This window comes from Hyperolius riggenbachi, chromosome 12, assembly GCF_040937935.1.
Source record: "Hyperolius riggenbachi isolate aHypRig1 chromosome 12, aHypRig1.pri, whole genome shotgun sequence".
NCBI classification, from domain to species: Eukaryota; Metazoa; Chordata; class Amphibia; order Anura; family Hyperoliidae; genus Hyperolius; species Hyperolius riggenbachi.
Window position 1 is genome coordinate 162,698,273 of NC_090657.1, and position 24,656 is coordinate 162,722,928.

A 24,656-nucleotide genomic window follows, 5' to 3' on the forward strand; every position below is an offset into this window, starting at 1 on the left:
TAATCTGCCGAAAAAACTAATTTTGGATTCTTAGCATAAATGTAAGTTGAGACAAACAACCTTTTCAGGGACAAACAAAAATGTTTTTCGAACTAGGCTGTTAGTAAGGAAAAAAGATGTTAATAAATCAATTACAGTGGCTAAAAAAAACTTTGGGAATCCTCTAATTTAATGTATGTTTTTAACTATCTTTTAAAACAGAAACCATTTAAAGTCTATATTACCCATTTATTGTAAAACGAATTCTTTCCTGGTGCAACAATGGCTCATTTAATGCAGAATCATGTATTTGTAATTTACAAAGCTTAGTGATTTGAAACCCACATTAATTATTGTAATAAAATAATTCTTCAGTTACAACTGTGAAAGCACATGTTGTTTTTCCAGCTGACCACAGGGTGGGGCTGGTTGCTCACAAGTTATTTGTTTATCTTCCTCATGTCTGTCTATAGTCACTATGTAACGGATTTCCTCAGCAGCAGAGCAAATGAGTTAAGGGCGCAGGGCCAAAGCTGTAGATGTGATTTTTTTTTTTTAAGGTAAAAATACATTACATGTAAACATTAATGCTTTTAAGTCATTCACTAACATAGAATATAAAGTGAATAAACTGACTGACTATGGTCCAAACAGCTGATCAGCACATTCCTATTAGGAGCCGCTATGTGGGAGGATCTGCCTCCTATAATTACATAAATAGTTTCCCTGCAGGTTTTTGCTGTAGAGACAGATCTGAAGACAAGGAACATAACTTATCAGGGAGGATTATTCAGCCACAGCCTGATGAATGGATAAGCAGAGTTCTGTGTTTCATAAAGGTCATCTGTGAAATGTCATTCTTGTTTTTTGTGCAGCTTGTAACTGTAACGGACATGCGTACGACTGCTATTATGATCCAGAGGTAGACAAGCACCGGGCCAGCATGAACATCCATGGGCAGTATGCAGGAGGAGGAGTCTGCCTGAACTGTCAGGTGAGGGGCCTGATCTGGGAAGGGGGGGGGGGGGGGCTGCTCTAGTTGTCAGCCGATCAGATATACCACCTGCCCAAATCCCAACTGAAAGAGACAAATTTTACAGGGATCAGGATAATAAGTGGTATGGTCTGTGGAGGACTGAATATCTATTTCATGGGTGAAAAATGCTAAACACTCCTGTGCTTTCTGTCCTCCGTGGATTCAGCTGGTGGGTGGGGCAGTCACCTGCGACCACCCAAAGTAAGAAGAATAATAAAAGCCAGACTTCATTACCCATAATCACTGAATTTCACTAAAAATCAAGTGTAGTCGATAGGATGCAAGACTTTGTAGCTCACAGGTAATAGGTGTTAGCAGTTGTAAGATGCCAAGTCTTGTAACAGGAAATAACAGGCAGGAGAGGTCTTAATACTGTATGGATAGGTGCATGGCTGCAGGTAAGCACAGCTTCACGTTGGTTTCCAAAGGTCTTACTTTGAAAAAGTCAGTTCCGAAGGAAGTACTTATTTTTTCCACTAACATGATTGCTTGCAGAATTTACCTTGTTATGTTGTAAGTTTAGCTGAGCTCATCAAAATCCTATTATTGTTATGTTTTTTTTTTTTTTTAACATATGTAAATCCTAATATTCATATTGCCACTAGGAGACTAGAGCTCAGATTAAACTCTTGCAAACTTCCATAGTTGCAAAGATTAGTCAATTCTCATAAACGAATACCCCACTTTTGTAATCATAAAATGCTAATGTATTGCTAACTGTGAAGTACGCTATGTGCTGATAAAGGTATTATTGTCTTCCAGCACAATACGGATGGTGTGAACTGTGAGCGATGTCGCCTGGGATTCTACAAGTCACCCGACCATCCCACGGACTCTCCGTACACCTGTCAGGGTAAGAACTAGATGCAGAATCACCACTATAATGGGTAGTGGGGCTTCTTGTGTACACCGCAGTGATTGCATGCTGTAATATGCTCTCTGCAGCCTGTGCCTGTGAGTCAGAGTACATGAGCGGAGCTTGTGAGGACCTGACCGGCCGATGTTACTGCAAACCCAACTACACTGGCGAGACATGCAGCTTCTGTGCCGAAGGATACATGGACTTCCCGGACTGTTACCGTAAGACTGACGCTCACCAAGCTGGCCATACATGTTACAGGGTGTCAGGCCCAGATCATTCTCAGATGTATTTTTCTTAAAGTAGTACACCGAGGGAAACAGAAAGCTTGGCTGTCAGGCTCGTTTATAAACGCAATTTCTGTAGGCATGCTGGCACTTTTCTGGAAATCTGCAGACTGTCGCGTTTCTAAAAGTGGGGAATCAGCTGAAATGATCACTGCATTTATTAGTGATCACAACTTTCCACCATTGCTGCTAATTATTAGCAATAAAGTGACAGTGGCCATATCTATAAGGTGACAGTCTTCCTAATCACTGCTGTATAGATCGTATAGAGGCTGCTTACCAGGTTTAGGGTGCGTTCACACATCTAATTTTGATTTGCCAATTTTACCACTTCATATGGAATGAGAGCTTACCCACACAAGCTGTGCATAGTATTCCAAATCTGTTGGCCCTCATACTACATGGAAGTGGTAAAATTGTCCAATCAAAATTGGGTGTGTGTACGCATCCTAGAAGTGGAGACCACCATTTTATTTAAGCATTGCATACAAATGCCACTATTAAAGTAGTAGTAGCAGTAGGGTATTGTACCGTGTTAGCCATCAGTAAAAGCAAGAAGTTTTAAATCAGGATGATACCATTTATTGGCTAACTAAAAATGAATAAAAATAAGCAAGCTTTCGGCCTTTCAGCCTTCGTCGGGCTTATATTCTGTTAGTTTGCAGGCTGGTGGTACAGACAGCTATATACATGCAACATCAAAAGGGAAAACAGATATTTTTTTCAAGCATAAATACATGTCATTAAGATGCCTTAATTCAAACAGAGCATCTAAATGGGGTTAGAGGTTGTTAGCTGAGATAAGGATCCTTGTTTACTCCATGCTCACAGACTTGGGATTAGGATTGACCCAGAGGTATCGTAAATTCTTAGTTCACAAGTTCAGCTAGAATGGCTGAGAAAGTTTAAATATCATCCGCCTCATACCAATATAAGAAGTTGTTGTCCTTATTCAAACCGTTCTGCACAGCTTTGAACCAATTTATAAATTTTGTTTCTGCTATTAATCGATCATTTGACGTTTTGAAGCCACCCTTCAGGGCAGTGACACGAAGATCATCCATGCTGTGTCCGTTGGACCGAAAGTGTGTAGCAACTGGGAGTCCAGATTTGGTATCATTAATAGTGTGCCTGTGTCCATTCATATGTTTGCGCAGAGTTTGTCCAGTTTCTCCCACGTACATCACATTGGGGCATTTAGCACACATGATCAGATATACCAGATTGGTGGAACCACAGGAAAATGTACCTTGTACTCTGTACTCCTGTTGTGAACCTGGTATCGTTACCCTGTCAGTAGAGTAAATGTGTCTGCAGGTTCCACATATTTTTTGTCGGCAGGGTGATGTTCCGTTTTGTTGAGGCCTATTCAAAGAACTCCTGACAATCATCTGTTTTAGATTGTGTGGTTGCCGATATGACAAGAGTGGAGGTTTAGGGAATATCTTTCTCAGTCTGTGATCCTTGTGTAAAATGGGATGAAGTTCCTTAGCAATCCTCCTTAAAATTTCCAGGTGTGGGTTGTAGGTGACAACCAAAGGGACACGGTCCTCTTTCTGGTTTTGCTTATATTTCAGGAGTTCAGTCCTGGGGATGTTGCTAGCTTTCCTGATTTGGGCCTCAGCCATAGGAGGACTGTAACCTTGTTTAATGAAAGTGTTCTTACAGCCCGTTCACACTGCACGCGTTTCCATATGCGTTTTGGAAACGCGTGCGGGGGGGGCCGACACGCAGGACATCAGACATTGCATAGAGTGCAATGTCTGATGTTCACACAGCATGCGTTCCGGACCTGTGCGGTCCGGGAACGCATGCTGCACGCAGATTTTACAAAAACGCGCGGCTGTCCCATTCACTTTTCAGTGATGGGATCAGCCACGCAACGCATACGAACGCGGATGGCATGCGTTCGTACGCGTTGCGGTCCGCATGCGTTGCGGTCCGCACTTTGTAGTCTGAACGGGCCCTTAAGGCGATCCAGGTGCTTGTCTCTGTCCATCCTGTCAGAACAAATCCGGTTGTACCTTATAGCTTGGCTGTAAATTTATAGAGTTCTTAATGTGCTTGGGATGAAAACTGTCATATCTTAGGTATGTGGGACTAGGGATCCGCAAGCGCTAGGCAAGTGAATGCATAATGCAGCAGTTCATTGAAATTCAGGTCTTTAAACTTCTTTTTTCAATATGTTGAACACATTGAATCATTGAAGGTTGGAGATGGGGGCACATATCTTGTTTTGAAGGCAGAGACAGAGTTAAAGTGACACTAAAGCGAAAAAAAAGTATGATATAATGAATTGTATGTGTATGAGACTCATATCTGTGCTGGTAATGTTCTATTTCTTAGCTGTACTGTACATACAATTCATTATATCATAAGTTTATTTTCACTTCAGATTCCCTTTAATGATTAGCGTTCAGATTCGGTACACCCGTATCCTGCCGCACACCACAGTTCAGCACCATGTCAGTATCGCACAAGCAGACAGGGGCGGTTCCCTTACATGCACTTCACGGGGCGTTCTACCTGTGCCAGAATGGCGGAAGCAGCAGTCACATGAACGTAAGTGAAGTGCCCCTGATCCTGTCCGCTTGTCCGGTTCTGAAATGGTGCCGAGCTGTGGTTTACGGCAATATTTGGGTGTTCCACATTCCATATGCTGAATTGGAACACCAGCACTAGTAATAATCTTCATCAGTTGTGTTGAGAGACAGATGTAATTCCAGGTGATTGTCATTAGGTGGCGCTGCAGCTATTTTGTATTAACTGTTCCCATTACTTGCTCTCCTCTTCCAGCTGTTCCTCATACTCCGGATGAGGATGACACCGGTGCACAGAAACAGCCAGCCAGCGAATTTATAAGTAAGGAGCGTCCGTACATCAGACTTTATGTATATATAGTGTATGAAAACAGCCTATAAAATGCGTCTCTTTCTCAGAACTGGCCCATATTGAAGATATATTTTCTCTGCATTCTGCACTTTATGTGATCCCCGATAAAGAGCAGCTGTTTCGGTAACACAGTTTGGTGTCTCTTGAAGTTTAATGATTTCAGAGAAGTGTGGCCCATTCTGTCCTCTGCTGATGGATCAAAGCAGAATTTCAGTCAGAGGTCTAAATATAGTGCTGGAATTTATATATGGCAGTTTTGTTTTACCTTCCATTATATTTGTCCAGTTACCCCTGTCCTTCACACTTTCCTGCCCACTAAAGAGCCAAGAGGGTGACGCCATTTCCTGGAGTCTGCAGTAACTCAGTTATTTCTCTCACCTTCTGGCCTCCAGCCTGCCGATTGGACTGTGACTGAGCATGACTCCATGCATGTGACACTACTGTTCTCTTCTAAAGCTCTCCAATGCGTCCCCTTCAAGATGCACTTCAAAGTTCCAATTCTCATCGCCAGAGCCCTCTCCAATCTGACTCCTCCACACATAACTGCTTTCCAAATGCCACCCCAAGCATAAGCATACGTTTTGACTGGTTCGATCTCCTGGCAGTCCAGGAAACTCAGTAGCTTTCTCCACACCCACAATTAAAAAGAATCAATTTTTTACACATGGCCTTATTTATGGTTCAACTTTCACAGTCTTATGTTACTACTGGGAATTACAGCATTACAATGTTAAAGGGACTCCGAACAGTGCAGAAACTATGGAAAGATGCATATCATTTCCAATGATATATAAACCGCCGCCCTACGTCTTTTAGTTTTCGCTATTTTAGCGATTGAAATTGCCGCGGCCGCGATTTCAATCGCGAAAATAGAGAAAACTAAAAGGCGTAGGGCGACGATTTAGGTGTCGCCAGAAAGAGAGCTTTAAAATGATATCCATCTTTCCATAGTTACTTGTATTACACAGGACGGCTTTTTCCTAAAGTCAGCAGCTCCATTCTGCTGAATGAAGCTGCTGACACTGGGGAAAGTGACACCTAAATCGTCGCCCTACGCCTTTTAGTTTTCTCTATTTTTGCGATTGAAATCGTAGGGTGCTGGTTTATATATCATTGGAAAGAGGAGAAAGAGAGCTTTAAAATGATATGCATCTTTCCATAGTCTCTGCACTGCTCGGAGTCCCTTTAACCACTTCCCGACCGCCTAACGCACAGAGGCGGCCGGGAAGTGCACCCCGCAAGGACCGCCGTATAGACAAATGGCGGCGGTCCTTGTAGGGGCATGGGCGGAGCGATCGCGTCATTCGTGACGCGATCCTCCGCCGGCGCCTGTCACCGCTCGCCCGCCGCAACATCCCGCCGGCTATACGGAAGCGCCGGCGGGATGTTAACCCTGCGATCGCCGCATACAAAGTGTATAATACACTTTGTAATGTTTACAAAGTGTATTATACAGGCTGCCTCCTGCCCTGGTGGTCCCAGTGTCCGAGGGACCACCAGGGCAGGCTGCAGCCACCCTAGTCTGCACCCAAGCACACTGATTTCTCCCCCCCTTGCCCCAGATCGCCCACAGCACCCCTCAGACCCCCCCCTGCCCACCCCCCAGACCCCTGTTTGCACCCAATCACCCCCCTAATCACCCATCAATCACTCCCTGTCACTATCTGTCAACGCTATTTTTTTTTATCTCCCCCTCCTGCCCACTGCCCCCTCCTGATCACCCCCCCACCCCTCAGATTCTCCCCAGACCCCCCCCCCCCCCCAGACCCCCACCCCCCTGTGTACTGCATGCATCTATCCCCCCTGATCACCTGTCAATCACCTGTCAATCACCCATCAATCACCCCCTGTCACTGCCACCCATCAATCAGCCCCTAACCTGCCCCTTGCGGGCAATCTGATCACCCACCCACACCAATAGATCGCCGGGTGGGAGAAATACCGCTGTAAATGGACAATTGTGTGTAAAAAAATCAAAAGATTGTCATTTACAGAGGTGTTTCTCCCACCCAGCATGGGTATGTGTAAAAATACACCCCAAAACACATTGTACTACTTCTCCAGAGTACGGCGATACCACATGTGTGGCACTTTTTTGCACCCTAACTGCGCTAAAGGGCCCAAAGTCCAATGAGTACCTTTAGGATTTCACAGGTTATTTTGAGAAATTTCGTTTCAAGACTACTCCTCACGGTTTAGGGCCCCTAAAATGCCAGGGCAGTATAGGAACCCCACAAATGACCCCATATTAGAAAGAAGACACCCCAAGGTATTCCGTTAGTAGTATGGCGAGTTCATAGAAGATTTTATTTTTTGTCACAAGTTAGCGGAAATTGATTTTAATTGTGTTTTTTCACAAAGTGTCATTTTCCGCTAACTTGTGACAAAAAATAAAATCTTCTATGAACTCACCATACTCCTAACGGAATACCTTGGGGTGTCTTCTTTCTAAAATGGGGTCATTTGTGGGGTTCCTATACTGCCCTGGCATTTTAGGGGCCCTAAACCGTGAGGAGTAGTCTTGAAACGAAATTTCTCAAAATGACCTGTGAAATCCTAAAGGTACTCATTGGACTTTGGGCCCTTTAGCGAAGTTAGGGTGCAAAAAAGTGCCACACATGTGGTATCGCCGTACTCAGGAGAAGTAGTATAATGTGTTTTGGGGTGTATTTTTACACATACCCATGCTGAGTGGGAGAAAGATCTCTGTAAATGGACAATTGTGTGTAAAAAAAATGAACAAATTGTCATTTACAGAGATATTTCTCCCACCCAGCATGGGTATGTGTAAAAATACACCCCAAAACACATTATACTACTTCTCCTGAGTACGGCAATACCACATGTGTGGCACTTTTTTGCAGCCTAACTGCACTAAGGGGTCCAAAGTCCAATGTGCACCTTTAGGCTTTACTGGGGTGCTTACAATTTAGCACCCCCCCCCAAAATGTCAGGACAGTAAACACACCCCACAAATTACCCCATTTTGGAAAGTAGACCCTTCAAGGTATTCAGAGAGGAGCATGGTGAGTCCGTGGCAGATTTCATTTTTTTTTTTGTCGCAAGTTAGAAGAAATGGAAACTTTTTTTTTTTTTTTTGTCACAAAGTGTCATTTTCCGCTTACTTGTGACAAAAAATAATATCTTCTATGAACTCACTATGCCTCTCAGTGAATACTTTGGGATGTCTTCTTTCCAACATGGGGTCATTTGGGGGGTATTTATACTATCCTGGAATTCTAGCCCCTCATGAAACATGACAGCGGGTCAGAAAAGTCATAGATGCTTGAAAATGGGAAAATTCACTTTTTGCACCATAGTTTGTAAACGCTATAACTTTTACCCAAACCAATAAATATACACTGAATGGGGTTTTTTTTTATCAAAAACATGTTTGTCCACATTTTTCGTGCTGCATGTATACAGAAATTTTACTTTATTTGAAAAATGTCAGCACAGAAAGTTAAAAAAATCATTTTTTTGCCAAAATTCATGTCTTTTTTGATGAATATAATAAAGAGTAAAAATCGCAGGAGCAATCAAATAGTACCAAAAGAAAGCTTTATTAGTGACAAGAAAAGGAGCCAAAATTCATTTAGGTGGTAGGTTGTATGAGCGAGCAATAAACCGTGAAAGCTGCAGTGGTCTGAATGGAAAAAAAGTGGCCGGTCCTTAAAGAGACTCTGTAACAACAAAAACCTCCCCTGGGGGGTACTCACCTCGGGTGGGGGAAGCCTCCGGATCCTAATGAGGCTTCCCACGCCGTCCTCTGTCCCACGGGGGTCTCACCGCAGCCCTCCGAACAGCCGGCGACTGTGCCGACTGTCAGTTCAATATTTACCTTTGCTGGCTCCAGCGGGGGCGCTGTGGCGACTTTCGGCACGGAAATAGACGGAAATACCCGATCTCCGTCGGGTCCGCTCTACTGCGCAGGCGCCGGAAACTTGCGCCTGCGCAGTAGAGCAGATCCGACGGCGATCGGGTATTTCCGCCTACTTCGGCGCCGAGAGGCATCAGAGCGCCTGCGCAGGAGCCAGGAAGGTAAATATTGCGTCACGGCTGTACGGAGGGCTACAGCGAGACCCCCGAGGGACGCAGGACGGCGTGGGAGCTTCCCCCACCCGAGGTGAGTACCCCCCAGGGGCCGTTTTGTCGTTACAGTTCCTCTTTAAGGGGTAGAAAGCCCTAGGTCCTCAAGTGGTTAATTCCCGAAAGAGTTGATCCAGGGATTTTTCTGACTGCCATCTGGAGTCGGGAAGGAATTTTCCCTTTTAATGCTAATTGTCCCAGGCCTTGTAAGGTTTTTCACCTACCACTGGATCAACTGGGATATGTACAGGTTCAGGATGGTGTTTTTTTGTTGTTTTTTTTTTGTTGTTGTTTTTTTTTCTGGTTGGACTTGATGGACGAATTTTCAACCAAACTATGTTACTATGTAATGTAATTATTTTTTATTATGATAGTGCCAACATCTTCCGTAGTGATGTACATAATACAAAACAAACAGTGGGCGGAAAGAATACATGCGAAGTTTAAACTCAGGACATCCAGAAATACACGTACAAATACATACTGTACATAACTGATGTGTGGTTTTAGACATCACCAATACTGCGACACATTCATATGATAAATTACAGCAGAATAAGCAACACTAGGAGGCAGTCCCTGGCCTTGCAAGCTTACAATCTAGAGAGGAGTTGGTGGTGGGGGTGGAGACATTAGGGGAGGAGACACATGGGTTAGTGGATGAAGCCGCAAGCCTCCAAAGCTACCTATAGCAAATTATAGGCTTGACTGATCAGGTGTGTTTAATGAGAATGTTTGAAGGTTTTCAGGCTTGGAACATGATGGACAGGCTGTGGGAGAGAGTTCCAAAGGAGAGGTGATGCTTGTGAGAAGTTCTGGATGTGAACATAAGAGCAGGTGACCAAGCTAAAGAACAAGGGGGTCTCCTGGGAGGAGAAAACACAGGTTCTCATACTAGTTCCCATAATGTGGTGTTATGACGCACCCGTACTGTATTTATTTGTACACAATTCTTTTGAGGACTAAATTAATTAGCACTGAAACTGAGAGTAACATAAAATCAGCGATTGGCTAGTTTTTGGCTCAGCAAGCAGAGCTTTGGTTTAGAAACCATGAATACAATAGTTCCTGATCAGGATCAGATTTGTAGCAGATATTTGATTGGCGGATACAGGCTGGTATTTTCTCAATGAGTGTGGATCGGGATTGTGAGAGGGTGGGGATCTGGAATCGCCTTGTGTGTGTCTGCAGCTCCAGAATTGTTCTGGTTTTCCCTCATCTGCAGTCTTGTGACTGGACTGTCCTATGAGGTCATCAGAAAGAGACGAGCATGTCTGACTGATTGTTCTCCTGACCCTTTAGCCTGTGATTGTAATGTGGCCGGAACAGAAGGAAACGCATGCCGCAAAGACTCGATCATAGGAGCCTGCGTCTGCAAGCGCAACTTCCGAGGAGAAGCCTGCGACATTTGTGCTCCCGGTTACCACGGCACCAACTGCCAAGGTGAGACGGCCTCTTCTAAATATAGAATGGTCTATGAGATGCAAATGGTTCTTTCTTGCATGACAATGTAGTGCAAAAAGTATGTCGAATTGAACTGGGCCAATCAAATCTACTTTACTGCTGAGCCATATGCAGGAACAGCCTGTAGGAGGCAGCGTCTACAGCAGTGACACAGACTCTTGCTTTAGTGCAGATAGTTTATGAGGGGAAGGGGGGGAGGGGGCTGTGGCAGTGCTGTTTCTTCCAGAGTTTAGTTGGACATTCATTACATTTTGTGTAGTAAATTTAAAGAATAACATTACCTACAAAGTGCAGGTATCCATAATGACCCCTTTGGTTTCCCCACATGCTGAATCAGACCTCCGGTACCTGCTGTCCCCTCGTCTGCTGACACTGCAGGTCCTGTGATCTGTGTTAATAGGCAGGACCTATACTTCTTCCATATACTGCATGCTCAGCAGTAGAAGGCAGACTGACGCAACAGAGCCGCCTAGTGGTTATGGTAAGAGGTACAACCTCATGTAAACAAGTGGAAACTACCTGTGTTTTTCAGAGCTGCATGAGTGGCAGGTGGGCTACCTGATACTTCCCAGCTGTGCCTCAGTTATAATCTCTTTCAGACTTAAAGGGAACCTTAACTGAACGGGGGGTAAAGAGTTTCACTTACCTGGGGCTATTCACTTACCTGGGGCTATTACCAGCCCGGCCGCCATGCGTATTATTGGACGCATTCCCTACTGCAATTAGCGCTGTTGCGGACCGCAACGCGTACAAAAATACGCGTTGCCACATATCTACGCGTGCGGAATGCGGCAACGCGGTCCGCAACATCGCTAATTGCACTAGGGAATGCGTCCAATAATACGCATGGCGGCCGGCCGACTGGTGAGACGTCAAAAACGAAACTAAGTGACAGCGGGGGACCGGAGGATTCCAGAGCGGCTCCGAGGGCACAGGACTGCTGCAGGGGACTGGTAATAGCCCCAGGTAAGTGAAACTCTTTACCCCCGGTTCAGTTAAGGTTCCCTTTAAGTGTGCTTAAAAATGTAAAATAGATCATTGCATTTTTTTAAATTGCTAAAGTATTGGTCACATGACAGCTCCTGCTGACTCTTCCAAAACAGCAGTATAGCAAAAACTGCTACATCAAGGAAACGGTCCCCTTACTACATTCCACCCACCCTACAGGTCTAGATTGAATGAGGCTCCACATCCATAGTCTGTGTGCATCATATACAATCCCCTCCACAACTGACAGTTCTCACTAGGCTGCTCGCCACGTTCATTTTCCAAAAAACTTACCTTCCCAACCATTCGGGCCCTCTGCTGCTGCTGCCACTGTCTATTTGGGTCATCTGCCGCCGCCATCCATTCAGGTTCTCCGCCACTGTCCATTTCTGCTGCCGCCATTCATTCAGGTTCTCTGCTGCTGTCCATTTGGTCCTTGCTGCTGCCGCTGTCTGTTCAGGTCCTCCGCCACTGCTGCCACCATCCATTGCAGTCATCCGCCGCTGCCACCGCCACCCATTCGTGTCCTCCGTTGCCGCCACCACTCATCCGTGTCCTCCGCTGCTGCCGCCACCCATTCGTGTCCACTGCTGCTGCTGTCTGTTCGGGTCCTCCTCTGCTGCCAATGCCCATTTGGATCCTCTGCTGCTGGTGCCACCGTCTATTCTGGTCCTTTACTGCCGCTGTCTACTTGGGTCCCCTGCTGCTGCTGCTGTCCATTTGGGTACTCCGCCGCTGCTACTGCCGTCCATTTGGGTCCTCCGCCGCTGCTGCCACCGTCCATTTGTGGTCCTCCACTGCTGCTGCTGTTCATTCAGGTCCTCTGCCACTGCTGCTGTTGTACATTCAGGTCCTCCACTGCTGCTGCCGACGCTGTTGCTGTCATTCATTCAGGTCCTCCGCCGCTGCTACTGCCGTCCATTCAGGTCCTCTGCCACTGCTGCTGCCATCCATTCAGGTCCTCCACCACTGCTACTGCCATCCATTCAGGTCCTCTGCCGCTGCTGCTGTCATCCATTCAGGTCCTCCGCCGCTGCTACTGCCGTCCATTCAGGTCCTCTGCCGCTGCTGTTGTCATCCATTCAGGTCCTCCGCCGCTGCTACTGCCGTCCATTCAGGTCCTCTGCCGCTGCTGCTGTCATCCATTCAGGTCCTCCGCCGCTGCTACTGCCGTCCATTCAGGTCCTCTGCCGCTGCTGTTGTCATCCATTCAGGTCCTCCGCCGCTGCTACTGCCGTCCATTCAGGTCCTCTGCCACTGCTACTGCCATCCATTCAGGTCCTCTGCCGCTGCTGCTGTCATACATTCAGGTCCTCCGCCGCTGCTACTGCCATCCATTCAGGTCCTCTGCCGCTGCTGTTGTCATCCATTCAGGTCCTCCGCCGCTGCTACTGCCGTCCATTCAGGTCCTCTGCCACTGCTACTGCCATCCATTCAGGTCCTCTGCCGCTGCTGCTGTCATCCATTCAGGTCCTCCGCCGCTGCTACTGCCGTCCATTCAGGTCCTCTGCCGCTGCTGTTGTCATCCATTCAGGTCCTCCGCCGCTGCTACTGCCGTCCATTCAGGTTCTCCACCACTGCTACTACCGTCCATTCAGGTCCTCCGCCGCTGCTACTGCCATCCATTCAGGTCCTCCGCCACTGCTGCTGCCATCCATTCAGGTCCTCCACCACTGCTACTGCCATCCTTTCAGGTCCTCTGCCGCTGCTGCTGTCATCCATTCAGGTCCTCCGCCGCTGCTACTGCCGTCCATTCAGGTTCTCTGCCACTGCTGCTGCCATCCATTCAGGTCCTCCACCACTGCTACTGCCATCCATTCAGGTCCTCTGCCGCTGCTGCTGTCATCCATTCAGGTCCTCCGCCGCTGCTACTGCCGTCCATTCAGGTCCTGTGCCACTGCTGCTGCCATCCATTCAGGTTCTCCACCACTGCTACTACCGTCCATTCAGGTCCTCTGCCGCTGCTGCCGTGGTCCATTCAGGTCCTCTGCTGCTGCTGCCGTCATCCATTCAGGTCCTCATCCGCTGCTACTGCCGTCCACTCAGTTCCTCTGCCACTGCTACTGCTGTCCATTCCGGTTGTCCGCCACTGCTGCTGCCGTCCATTCAGGTCCACTGCAACTGCCTCTGTTCATTTGGGTCCTTCACTGCAGCTGTCACTGTCCTTTCGGGTTCTCTGCCACTGCTGACGCCATCCATTGGGTGAACGAGGCCATAGGGAAACCTGCATCTGGACTGCACATCAGTTGTCCTATCAGTTACAACTGTCAGAAACTGATATAGTGTAAAATGACCTTAAAAAACACGTTTGCATTGACTATTGTCTTGTTTCTCCTCTTTATGTTGCAGAGTGCCAGTGTTCCAGTCCGGGCGTGTATGACGGGAGCTGTGACAGGGACAGCGGGCAGTGTGCGTGCCGCCATGGCTTTGAAGGCCCCTTCTGCGAGAAATGTGCCCCGGGCTACTTCAACTACCCTCTGTGTCAGCGTGAGTCACGCCTTCATGTAGTCCAGGATTTGTCACTCATAATACAAAGAGCATACATTGTAAAGAGGGATGTGTAGCAGCCTAGCGAGGGTCATACTCTTACACAGTGACTGATGGTGATAGCTTTCTGGTACCAGAGAGGGTATTGGGGAACCTCCAGGCAAGATATGAAAAGAGACATGTTGTACCCATAAATAGTTTAGAGTTAAGAGGCAGCATTAAACAATTATAAGGAGTGAAATAAAAGTTGTAAAAAAGAAATAACATTTTGGGACCAATTAAAAGGGAAATACAAACTCGAGATGCTAGCATAATGTTGCCCCTGTTTAACTCTCTAGTAAGGCCACATCTGGAATATGGAATACAGTTCTGGCCACCACATTACAGGAAAGATATTGCAGTATTAGAGCAGGTTCAGAGATGGGCAACAAAATTGATACGAGGGATGAAAGGGCTCACTTACCAAGAAAGGTTAGATAAACTGGGCTTATTTAGTCTGAAGAAAAGATGCCTTAGAGGGAATCTAATGAACATGTATAAATACATCAGAGATGGGGATGGTCAATGAGATGCAAATAATTTTGAGTTGAAGCAGCATTATGCAAATGTATGCAGCTTGAACACAAATGAATCAAATCCTACTGAGGTGAAAGTTGATTGGTCCATTTTCAAGCTGCATAAATGTGCGTACAAAATGTGCATAATCTTACATCAACTCGAATTTATTTGCGTTGCATTGGCCATCCCTAACCAAAGGGCAATATAAAAGCATGGCAGATGAGCTTTTTGTCCCTAGGCTTGTACAAAGGACTAGGGGACATGATCTGCGCATGGGGGAAAAAAAGTATTAGCCATTTATTTAGGAAAGGGTTCTTTAGGGTAGGAAATGTGTAATGTATTACCACAGGAAGTAGTTATGGCCTATTCTATATCTGGGTTTAAAGTGTACCAGAGATGATATCAACTAAAAGTTTTATACATACCTGGGGCTTCCTCCAGCCCTATGCACATGGATCGCTCCCACGCCGCTGTCCTCAGTCTTCTGTATCACCCTTATCGGGTCCCGTAACTTCAGCCAGTCTGCGCAAGAGAAGTGCGCCCTTAAGTATGTCTCCGGCAGCCTGGTTGAAGTTGTGGGACCCCGTACCGGCAATACAGAAGATTGAGGATGGCGGTGTGGGCATAGGGCTAGAGGAAGCCCCAGGTATGTATAAATTTTTTAGTTGATATCGTCTCTGGTTTCCTTTAAGGGAGGCTTAGATGCTTTCCTTGCAATTACCTAGAATATTAACTAGAATATTCTCAGAACATTTCAGTAAGGGCCCTTTTACACTTAATCAGTTGGTACACGTTAGTGTGCGCTAGTACGCGTTAGTATGCATTAGTACGCGTTGGTACGCATTTTTTCCATAGCAGTGCATTGTGAAAAATATTTCAGTTAAAACGCGTTAAAAGGTGCCATAGGAAAACATGGGACTTACTTTGAAAATCAGTTTTCTTTCAGTTATAGCTGAGAGCAACTGATTAAGTGTAAACGGGGCCTTAGCCAGCAACTATTCAGTTCTTGGGCGAGACTCCCTAACACTGCTGCTGCCTACTGAGTGCGCCCTAGTGGCTGCCTCACAAGTGCTTTGAGTCCAATCGAAGAAAAGTACTATACAAATACTGGAATAATTATTATTATAATTACTAGGTAATGCCCAGTGATGTTGATCCAGGGATTTTATCTGATTGCCATCTGGAGTCACAAGGGATTTTTTTCCCTTTTGGGGCTAATTGGACCATGCCTTGTAAGTGTTTTTCACCTTCCTCTGGATCAACAAGGATATGTGAGGGAGCAGGCTGGTGTTGTACTTTATTTTCTGGTTGAACTCGATGGACGTATGTCTTTTTTCAACCCTAATAACTAAGTAACTATGTCATATCATTGCTGGGGGTTGATTCACATAAGGCCGGTAACATTTCCCACCGTGAAGCATCGTTACCGGCCTTTTGTGAATCGAACCCTTTGTCTGCCATCTCTTGTATTGTTCTGCTAAAGTTACCGTAATATTAAAGAGAAACTCAGACCAAGAATTGAACTTTATCCCAATCAGTAGCTGATACCCCCTTTTACATGAGAAATCTATTCCTTTTCACATACAGACCATCAGGGGGTGCTGTATGGCTGATATTGTAGTGAAACCCCACCCACAAGAAACTCTGAGGACCTTGGTACTCCTGGCAGTTTCCTGTCTGTGAACCTTGCTGCATTGTGGGAAATAGCTGTTTCCAACTGCCAAAAAAAACATGCAGCAGCTACATCACCTGCCAACAGTAAAAATGTCACCATGTAATAAATGTCAGAATGTAAATCAGGGATTTAAAAGATTTTACAATGGGCAAACACTGACTAAATCATTTATACATAATTATTGTAAAAATGAAGCACACTTTTTATTACATTATTTTCAATGGGGTTCCTCTTTAAGTTCGGCCACACTTCCTGTAATGGGATGACAACCAGTTACTTCCTGTGATTTTGCCCTGCTATTTGTCAGTTGAAGCCTGGCAGAACTACAAACTGCCATCAGCCAACAGCATTCTGTGTTGTTAACCAGGTATTTATTATAGTTAAAACGGGAAACATTTAAAAATTATAAATGCATACGTACAACATTGACATTTCTCCCAGTGTAAAATGCACTATAAATTACATTTTTCCCATGCCGCTGTCACTTACACTAGGTAGTAAAAATCTGGCAGATCTGTCTGGTTTTGGACTACTCCATCTCCTCATGGGGGAATCTTTATTTCTTTATTTACAAAACCACTTACTGAATGACAGTTGCTCGGTCCAACTACCAGAACAGTTTTGCCGAGTATGGATGCGTTATGGCATCTTTGTATAGGTTCTTTCCACTGAGTGCTTTTGTAAATAATAAAGGTAGAACTGAGAATCTCCCGCAAGGAGATGGAATAGTCCAAAATCTGTCAGAACTGTCAGCTTTTTTCTATCTACGACAAGTGACAGCAACATAGAAAAAAGGAACTTATAGTACATTTTACTCTGGAAGAAATGTACATTATATGTGTATGCATTTTACAATTTGTTGAATTTCATCAGTGGAGGGTTGTTTATGGGGATTATTCTTCTGTAATGATCACAGCCAAGTCTGGTGTACACTTGCTGCAACACAGTAACATTTGTGTCTGGCTGCAGCAGTTTTGATAGTGTATAGAGGTCTGGCATAATGCAATACCACCCTCCTGACAGATGAAGAGGGGTGTGTTTTGTATTGGACTCCATACAGCCCCTCTGACGCAGCGTAGGAGTTGTGTGTAGATCTGATATGTTTATTAGAAGCGATAGTGGCTATTTATGACATTTTTCATGTATCTGTTTATCTTTGCAGTGTGCGGCTGCAGCCCAGTCGGCACTTTACCAGGCGGCTGTGATGTGAGCGGTCGCTGCTTCTGTAAACCAGAGTATGAGGGACCGAGGTGTGAGCAGTGCATTGTGGGATATCACTCCTATCCTCACTGCCAAGGTACGTGACTGGACCACTTCCATAAAGCAGCACTTCGAGGGGAAAAACATTGTGTGTGGGGTCACATGAGAATGGCAGTGATAGTCATATATATCTGGTCACATGACACACTCTTCGCACTTATTTGAGTACTGTATGCCAGCATGTTAGGATGCAGAAATGCTAAATCTAATCAACAGGTGACCCCAAAAGTAATGCTCTTTCTAAAATCCGATGAAAGTTAAAGGGAAGGTCCAGGCAGCCATCCTGTGCCCTCACCACAGCGCAAGTGGCTCCTGGTCCCCTCCGGTGCAGATGCCGACCTCGCCAGGTCGGCATCTACTTGCGCTTCACCATGCGGATCAGAGCTGTGACGGGGGCACAGGATGGTTGCCAGGGAATGGGGGATGCCCCAGGTAAGTGGATTTTTTATTTTTAGTCTTCCTGGATGTATCCTTTGAGGGAACAGAAAAACGTAATGTGCCCACTAACGGTACAATCTTTTTTGCACAATCTTACCACTTCTACATAGTATGTGGGACTACCTAAAACATCAGTTCAAAGTATATTCATTGTGGTCACCTTTAGGGCTGTTTTCCACTGAGAAATGAGATTGCAATCATGATGGCGCTGCAATTAGATAGTGTTTCTCCCATTTACCACTTCAGCGATTGCACTGTGATCTGACAGCTGTACGGGTGCGTTTGGGATGTGTTTGCAATTTATGGTGGGAGAATATTTTGATTTGCAGAATAATCGGATAGCGACACAATTGCTTTGTGATTTTTTTGCACTCGTATATTTTGTATAGCAGGCACATCGCACTAGAAATGCAGCAGGCACAACGATTACGTGACCTCAATACAATCCCACCCATTTTCTATAAGTGTTTTTCTGCCTCATCTCTTGAGTCTGTCTGTGATCTGATACATTGGCTGTCCTGCTTGACCTCTGTATAAAGCTACCTATTAAGGTTCCAATTTCTGGAATGATCGACCGTCCAATCTGATTGTTGCGGTCAATTGAAACCATTTGGGCACACCAACGGAGTGGAAAATGATAAGCAATCCAATCAGACTAAAAGAATTGCTACGAAATTCAGATCGGCCGGCTGATCACTAAAACGATCTTTCTTCGTCAGTCGGCACCATTAATGGCAGCCAATCTGATCGATCATACGGTGAACGTTTGTATCATTAATGGGTACCTTCAAAGTAGTGGTACCCATACAGAGTAGCTACATGTACATAGCTATTCAGAATCGAAAATTTAAATGAGATTGGGCTGCCAGCGGCCGAGGGGGGGGGGGGGGGGATGGTTAGCTTACCCAATGTGTCCGCCTTAGATGATGCGCTCCATTAGTGCCCCATGGTTCCTTCTTCCGGGTTGAAGAAGGAAGCATGGGAGTGACGTGGGAAGTAATTTTCTATTCCGAATAGCTATGTACACGTAGCTACTCTGTATGATCACCACTACTTAAAGTGGATCCAAGATGAAATACTAACTATAGCAAGTAACTTGTCTATATATCTTATCTAAAGTTACATGGTTTACACTGTAAATCTAGCTGCAAACAGCTTCAACAGTATATGATTATTTCTTCCTGGGATACAATAAGAGCAGCCATGTTCTGCTTGTCATCATTACACACAGGCAAGTTGCTCTGCATCTGCACCCCTCAGCCTGTTAAAACTTTCCTCCTCTCTCCTCCCCTCTCTGCCCCTTTTCTCTGAAATCTCATGCATGCTTCCTCCTCCCCAGGCTGAGCTCCCATGAGCACTTGCAGCATGGGGCTCAGAATGCCCAAGCACTGGAGGAGCTGAGGGAGTGGATACATTCATTTTACATGCATTTGAGGGGAAGAATGCCCAATAAACTATATGTAAGGGGCACATAAATGAAGGCTGCAAAAGTTTGTCTCGGATCCACTTTAAAAGATCTTTTGTTGATGGCCAGTTGGCAGAGCTGCTTGCTGATTGGTGGAGTGTGGTGGGCACTGCTTGGCAGAGGAAAAATGAGCTGGATAAAGTGCAGAACAAGCACCGCAGTGTGCATCCGGGAAGCAGGCTGTAGTGAGAGAGTCAGTATCATTATTCTGCCGTTATTCTATATTTAGAGTATTACGCATGGCCTCAGGCATTCTGCCATATGACCGGCAGTGCGGATGTAAACATGTTCGTCTGACATGATCTCTGCTGGCCGTTAGTAGGAGTGATGCCCCCGAGTCACACTGGTAGCGTTCCACTGTGTTTCTTTCATCTATCTGATCTTTTTATTTGTGTTTATTTTATACTGTCTCTCTGCAGCGTGTTCCTGTGACCCGCGAGGCTCCGTGGACAATAACTGCTCTCCCACTGGACACTGCCAGTGTCACCCCAGCTACACAGGAGCCACCTGTAACCAGTGTGCCCCGGGCTACTATGGATTCCCCAGCTGTACACGTGAGTGTGAGCTGCAGATTTCTGTACTGACCACTGGAGGGCGCTCAGTGCCCATTCATGCGGAATATGCAGTCTGTGTCTGTCCTGTATTTGCAGAAAGCTATGACTGTGAACACTGAAGAATTTCTGCTAGCTTCTGCTGACATTCCAAACATCCCTGTCCCATATTTGCTAGTCACTCATTATATCTCTACAGAAGTTTATTTTACTGCTTAAAAGTCTTCAGACTTAAAGGACAACTGCAGTGAGAGGGATATGGCGGCTGCCATATTTATTTCCTTTTAAGCAATACCAGTTGCCTGGCTTCCCTGCTGATTCTCTGTCTCTAATACTTTTAGCCATAGACCCTGAACAAGCATGCAGCAGATCAGGTGTTTCTGACATTATTGTCAGATCTGACAAGATTGCTTGTTTCTGGTGTTATTCAGACACAACTGCAGCCAAATAGACCAGCAGGGCAGGCAGGAAATTGATATTTTTTAAAAGGAAATAAATATGGCTGCCTCCATATTCTTCATTCTACAGTTGCTTTAAACTTTACTGAAGTAGTGGAGGGCAAAAAAGTAAAATAAATCAAGTTAGATCAAGACTTGGTTAAAACTCATTGTATAATTTGTTTAAGTTGCGTGATCCACCATGAGCCTGCAGGACAGCATCTTTACTCACCAATGTACAAAGTGGAGACGGCACACAAATGGCTTCAGTAGCAAAACTGTATTAAAGCATGTAGAGGCACACACGACATGTTTCGGGCGGAGCCCTTCCTCAGGTGTGCCACACCCAACACCTGTGACCCTTAAATACCCACCCACAAAAAGTCATGAGACCAACATAGTCACCTGACCAATTTGTCATCACTAACAAACAATACAATTTCCATCTGGGGAACTACACTGACAGTGTCTACCCCAGTTAACTGAGGAAAAGATCACCCAGATACTGTCTTAATACATATCCATACATTTGTATACATTTTCAACATTAATTCATCATAATCATAGGTATACATCTTTCTTAACTAGAAACGATACCCCTCCTGATAAAGTCCTGTTCCATACAATCTGTGCAGACAGTTTCACCCTAGGAGAAAAGGACATTATAAGAAAACTACATGCTTTAATACAGTTTTGCTACTGAAGCCATTTGTGTGCAGTCTCCACTTTGTACATTGACTACGGCTGTGCAGGGGTGGTGTACCTGCAGGAGGTGGGCACCGGCACGGAGGTCTGTCTATCGGACCTGGAAAGGTGTGTGACGGGAGAACCTTTTGAATCTTTACTCACCAACTGCCCTTATCTATAAACACACCCACTAACAGTGTATATATATATATATATATATATATGTATATACACATATACATACAGTATATATATATATATATATATATATATATATATAGGCTTGCAAAAGTATTCACCCCCTTGAAGTTTTCCACATTTTGTTACATTACTGCCACAAACATGAATCAATTTTATTGGCATTCCACGTGAAGGACCAATACAAAGGCCTCAATTCACTAAGATCATGCTGGAGATAATAAGGCAGGAGAAAACTTACCTCCACACAGTGATGGAGTTATCTTACCTCTTCATTCCTTAAGCTACCTCCTCTGTAGTTATTTTCACATGCAGTTAATTAACAGCCTGTCTTTAACTCTGGAGTTATTTTAAGGATTGAAGAGTTAACTTAAAGACAGAAGAGTTAACTTTAGGCTTGCCTGAGGTAAAATGTTTCCTGAATACTACATGCCTTATCACCATGGTAACAACTCTAGAAGAGTTATTAAAGACAGGAGATAAGCTTAGTGAATTGAGGCCAAAGTGATGTACACGTGAGAAGTGGAATGAAAATCATACATGATTCCAAACATTTTTTTTTTACAAATAAATAACTGCAAAGTGGTGTGTGTGTAATTATTCAGCCCCCTTTGGTCTGAGTGCAGTCAGTTGCCCATAGACATTGCCTGATGTGTGCTAATGACTAAATAGAGTGCACCTGTATGTAATCTAATGTCAGTACAAATACAGCTGCTCTGTGACGGCCTCAGAGGTTGTCTAAGAGAATATTGGGCGCAACAACACCATGAAGTCCAAAGAACACACCAGACAGGTCAGGGATAAAGTTATTGAGAAATTTAAAGCTGGCTTAGGCTACAATAAAAGATTTCCAAAGCCTTGCACATCCCACGGAGCACTGTTCAAGCGATCATACAGAAATGGAAGGAGTATGGCACAACTGTAAACCCACCAAGACAAGGCCGTCCACCTAAACTCACAGGCCGAACAAGGAGAGCTCTGATCAGAAATGCAGTCAGGAGGCCCATGGTGACTCTGGACGAGCTGCAGAGATCTACAGCTCAGTTGGGGGAATCTGTCCATAGGACAACTATTTTTCGTGCACTGCACAAAGTTGGCCTTTATGGAAGAGTGGCAAGAAGAAAGCCATTGTTAACAGAAAAGCATAAGAAGTCCCATTTGCAGTTTGCCACAAGCCATGTGGGGGACACAGCAAACAAATATATATATATATATATATATATATATATATAGAGAGAGAGAGAGAGAGAGATGTGTATATATATATATATATATATATATATATATATATATATATATATATATATATATATATATATATATATATATATATATATATATATACACAGTGGGATGCGAAAGTTTGGGCAACCTTGTTAATTGCCATAATTTTCCTGTATAAATTGTTGATTGTTACAATAAAAAATGTCAGTTAAATATATCATAGTGACACAGTGATATGTGAGAAGTGAAATTAAGTTTATTGGATTTACAGAAAGTGTGCAATAATTGTTTAAACAAAATTAGGCAGGTGCATAAATTTGGGCACCACAAAAAAATAATCGAAGTCAATGTTTAGTAGATTCTCCTTTTGCAGAAATGATGGCCTCTAAATGCTTACTGTAGGTCCCAATGAGAGTCTGGATTCTGGTTGAAGGTGTTTTGGACCATTCCTCTTTACAAAACATCTCTAGTTCATTCAGGTTTGATGGCTTCCGAGCATGGACAGCTTTTTTTTAACTCACACCACAGATTTCCAATTATATTCAGGTCTGGGGACTGAGATGGCCATTCCAGAACATTGCACTTGTTCCTCTGCATTAATGCCTTAGGGGATTTTGAGCACTGTTTAGGGTCATTGTCTTGTTGAAAGATCCAGCCCCGGCGCAGCTTCGGATTTGTCACTGATTCCTGGACATTGTTCTTCAGAATCTGCTGATACTGAGTGGAATCCATGCGTCCCTCAACTTTGACAAGATTCCCAGTCCCTGCACTGGCCACACAGCCCCACAGCATGATGGAACCACCACCATATTTTACTGTAGGTAGCAGGTATTTTTCTTGGAATGCTGGGTTCTTTTTCTTCCATGCATAATGCCCCTTGTTATGCCCAAATAACTCAATTTTAGTTTCATCAGTCCACAGCACTTTATTCCAAAATAAATCTGGCTTGTCCAAATATGCTTTAGCATACCTCAAGCGGCTCTGTTTGTGCTGTGGGCGACCTCTGCATCACTCTCGCATACAGCATCTCCTTGTGTAAAGTCCGCCGAATGGTTGAACAATGCACAGTGACTCCATCTACAGCAAGATGATGTAGGTCTTTGGTGCTAGTCTGTGGGTTGACTCTGACTGTTCTCACCATTTGTCGCTTCTGTCTAGCCGAGATTTTTCTTGGTCTGCCACTTCGAGCCTTAACTTGAACTGAACCATTGAGCCTGTGGTCTTCCATTTCCTTTTAACCTTCCTTTTACCTTCAACACCTTCAAAAAAGCACTAAAAACTCACTTCTTCAGGGAGACCTACATCAACTCAACACTGCCCTAATCCTTTCTGCCAATAACTTCTTGCTGCACCCCCTCCTTCTGTGTCACCAACCCCTCCCTCTAGATTGTAAGCCTTTGGCAGGGCCCTCTCCCCTTGTGTATCTTACTTGATTGTGTGCACTTTACCCAGAATTTGGAACTGGTAATTTTTACCACTACCACTCCAGTTTATGATCTGGTACGTACTATCTGCATTGTGTGGTGTATCTTATTGCTATTACCTGTATTGTTGTATCTATGGTCTGTTACCTGTATTGTTCTGTCACCCCAGTTATCATTGTTTGTAATCCTTTTTATTGTACAGTGCTGCGTAATATGTTGGCGCTATATAAATCTAATAAATAATAATAATAATAATAACAGCTGAAATCTCTGAGACAGCTTTCTGTATCCTTCCTCTAAACCATGATGGTGAAAAATCTTTGTCTTCAGGTCATTTGAGAGTTGTTTTGAGACCCCCATGTTGCTACTCTTCAGAGAAAATTAAAAGAGGAGAGAAACTTACAACTGACCCCCTTAAATACTTTTTCTAATAATTGGATTCACCTGTGTATGTAGGTCATTGATCACTGAGCTTACCAAGCCAATTTGAGTTCCAATAATTAGTTCTAAAGGTTTTGGAATCAATAAAATGACAACAGTGCCCAAATGTATGCACCTGCCTAATTTTTATTTAAACAATTATTGTGCACTTTCTGTAAATCCAATAAACTTCATTTCACTTCTCAAATATCACTGTGGGTGTCTCCTATATGATATAT

The 24,656-nt window shown here is 44.5% G+C and overlaps 1 protein-coding gene across 1 annotated transcript in view; it reads left to right on the forward strand.

Annotated features, from left to right (window-relative positions):
* LAMA5 (laminin subunit alpha 5) overlaps window positions 1–24,656 on the forward strand; it is a 332,936-nt gene that overhangs the window by 135,587 nt on the left and 172,693 nt on the right. Inside the window, exons 8-15 of the mRNA XM_068264501.1 lie at window positions 855–973; window positions 1,778–1,868; window positions 1,961–2,095; window positions 4,958–5,023; window positions 10,445–10,585; window positions 13,943–14,080; window positions 17,476–17,610; window positions 19,896–20,030. Coding sequence (XP_068120602.1) covers window positions 855–973; window positions 1,778–1,868; window positions 1,961–2,095; window positions 4,958–5,023; window positions 10,445–10,585; window positions 13,943–14,080; window positions 17,476–17,610; window positions 19,896–20,030 — 960 coding nt within the window. The remainder of the gene's footprint in view (window positions 1–854; window positions 974–1,777; window positions 1,869–1,960; window positions 2,096–4,957; window positions 5,024–10,444; window positions 10,586–13,942; window positions 14,081–17,475; window positions 17,611–19,895; window positions 20,031–24,656) is intronic.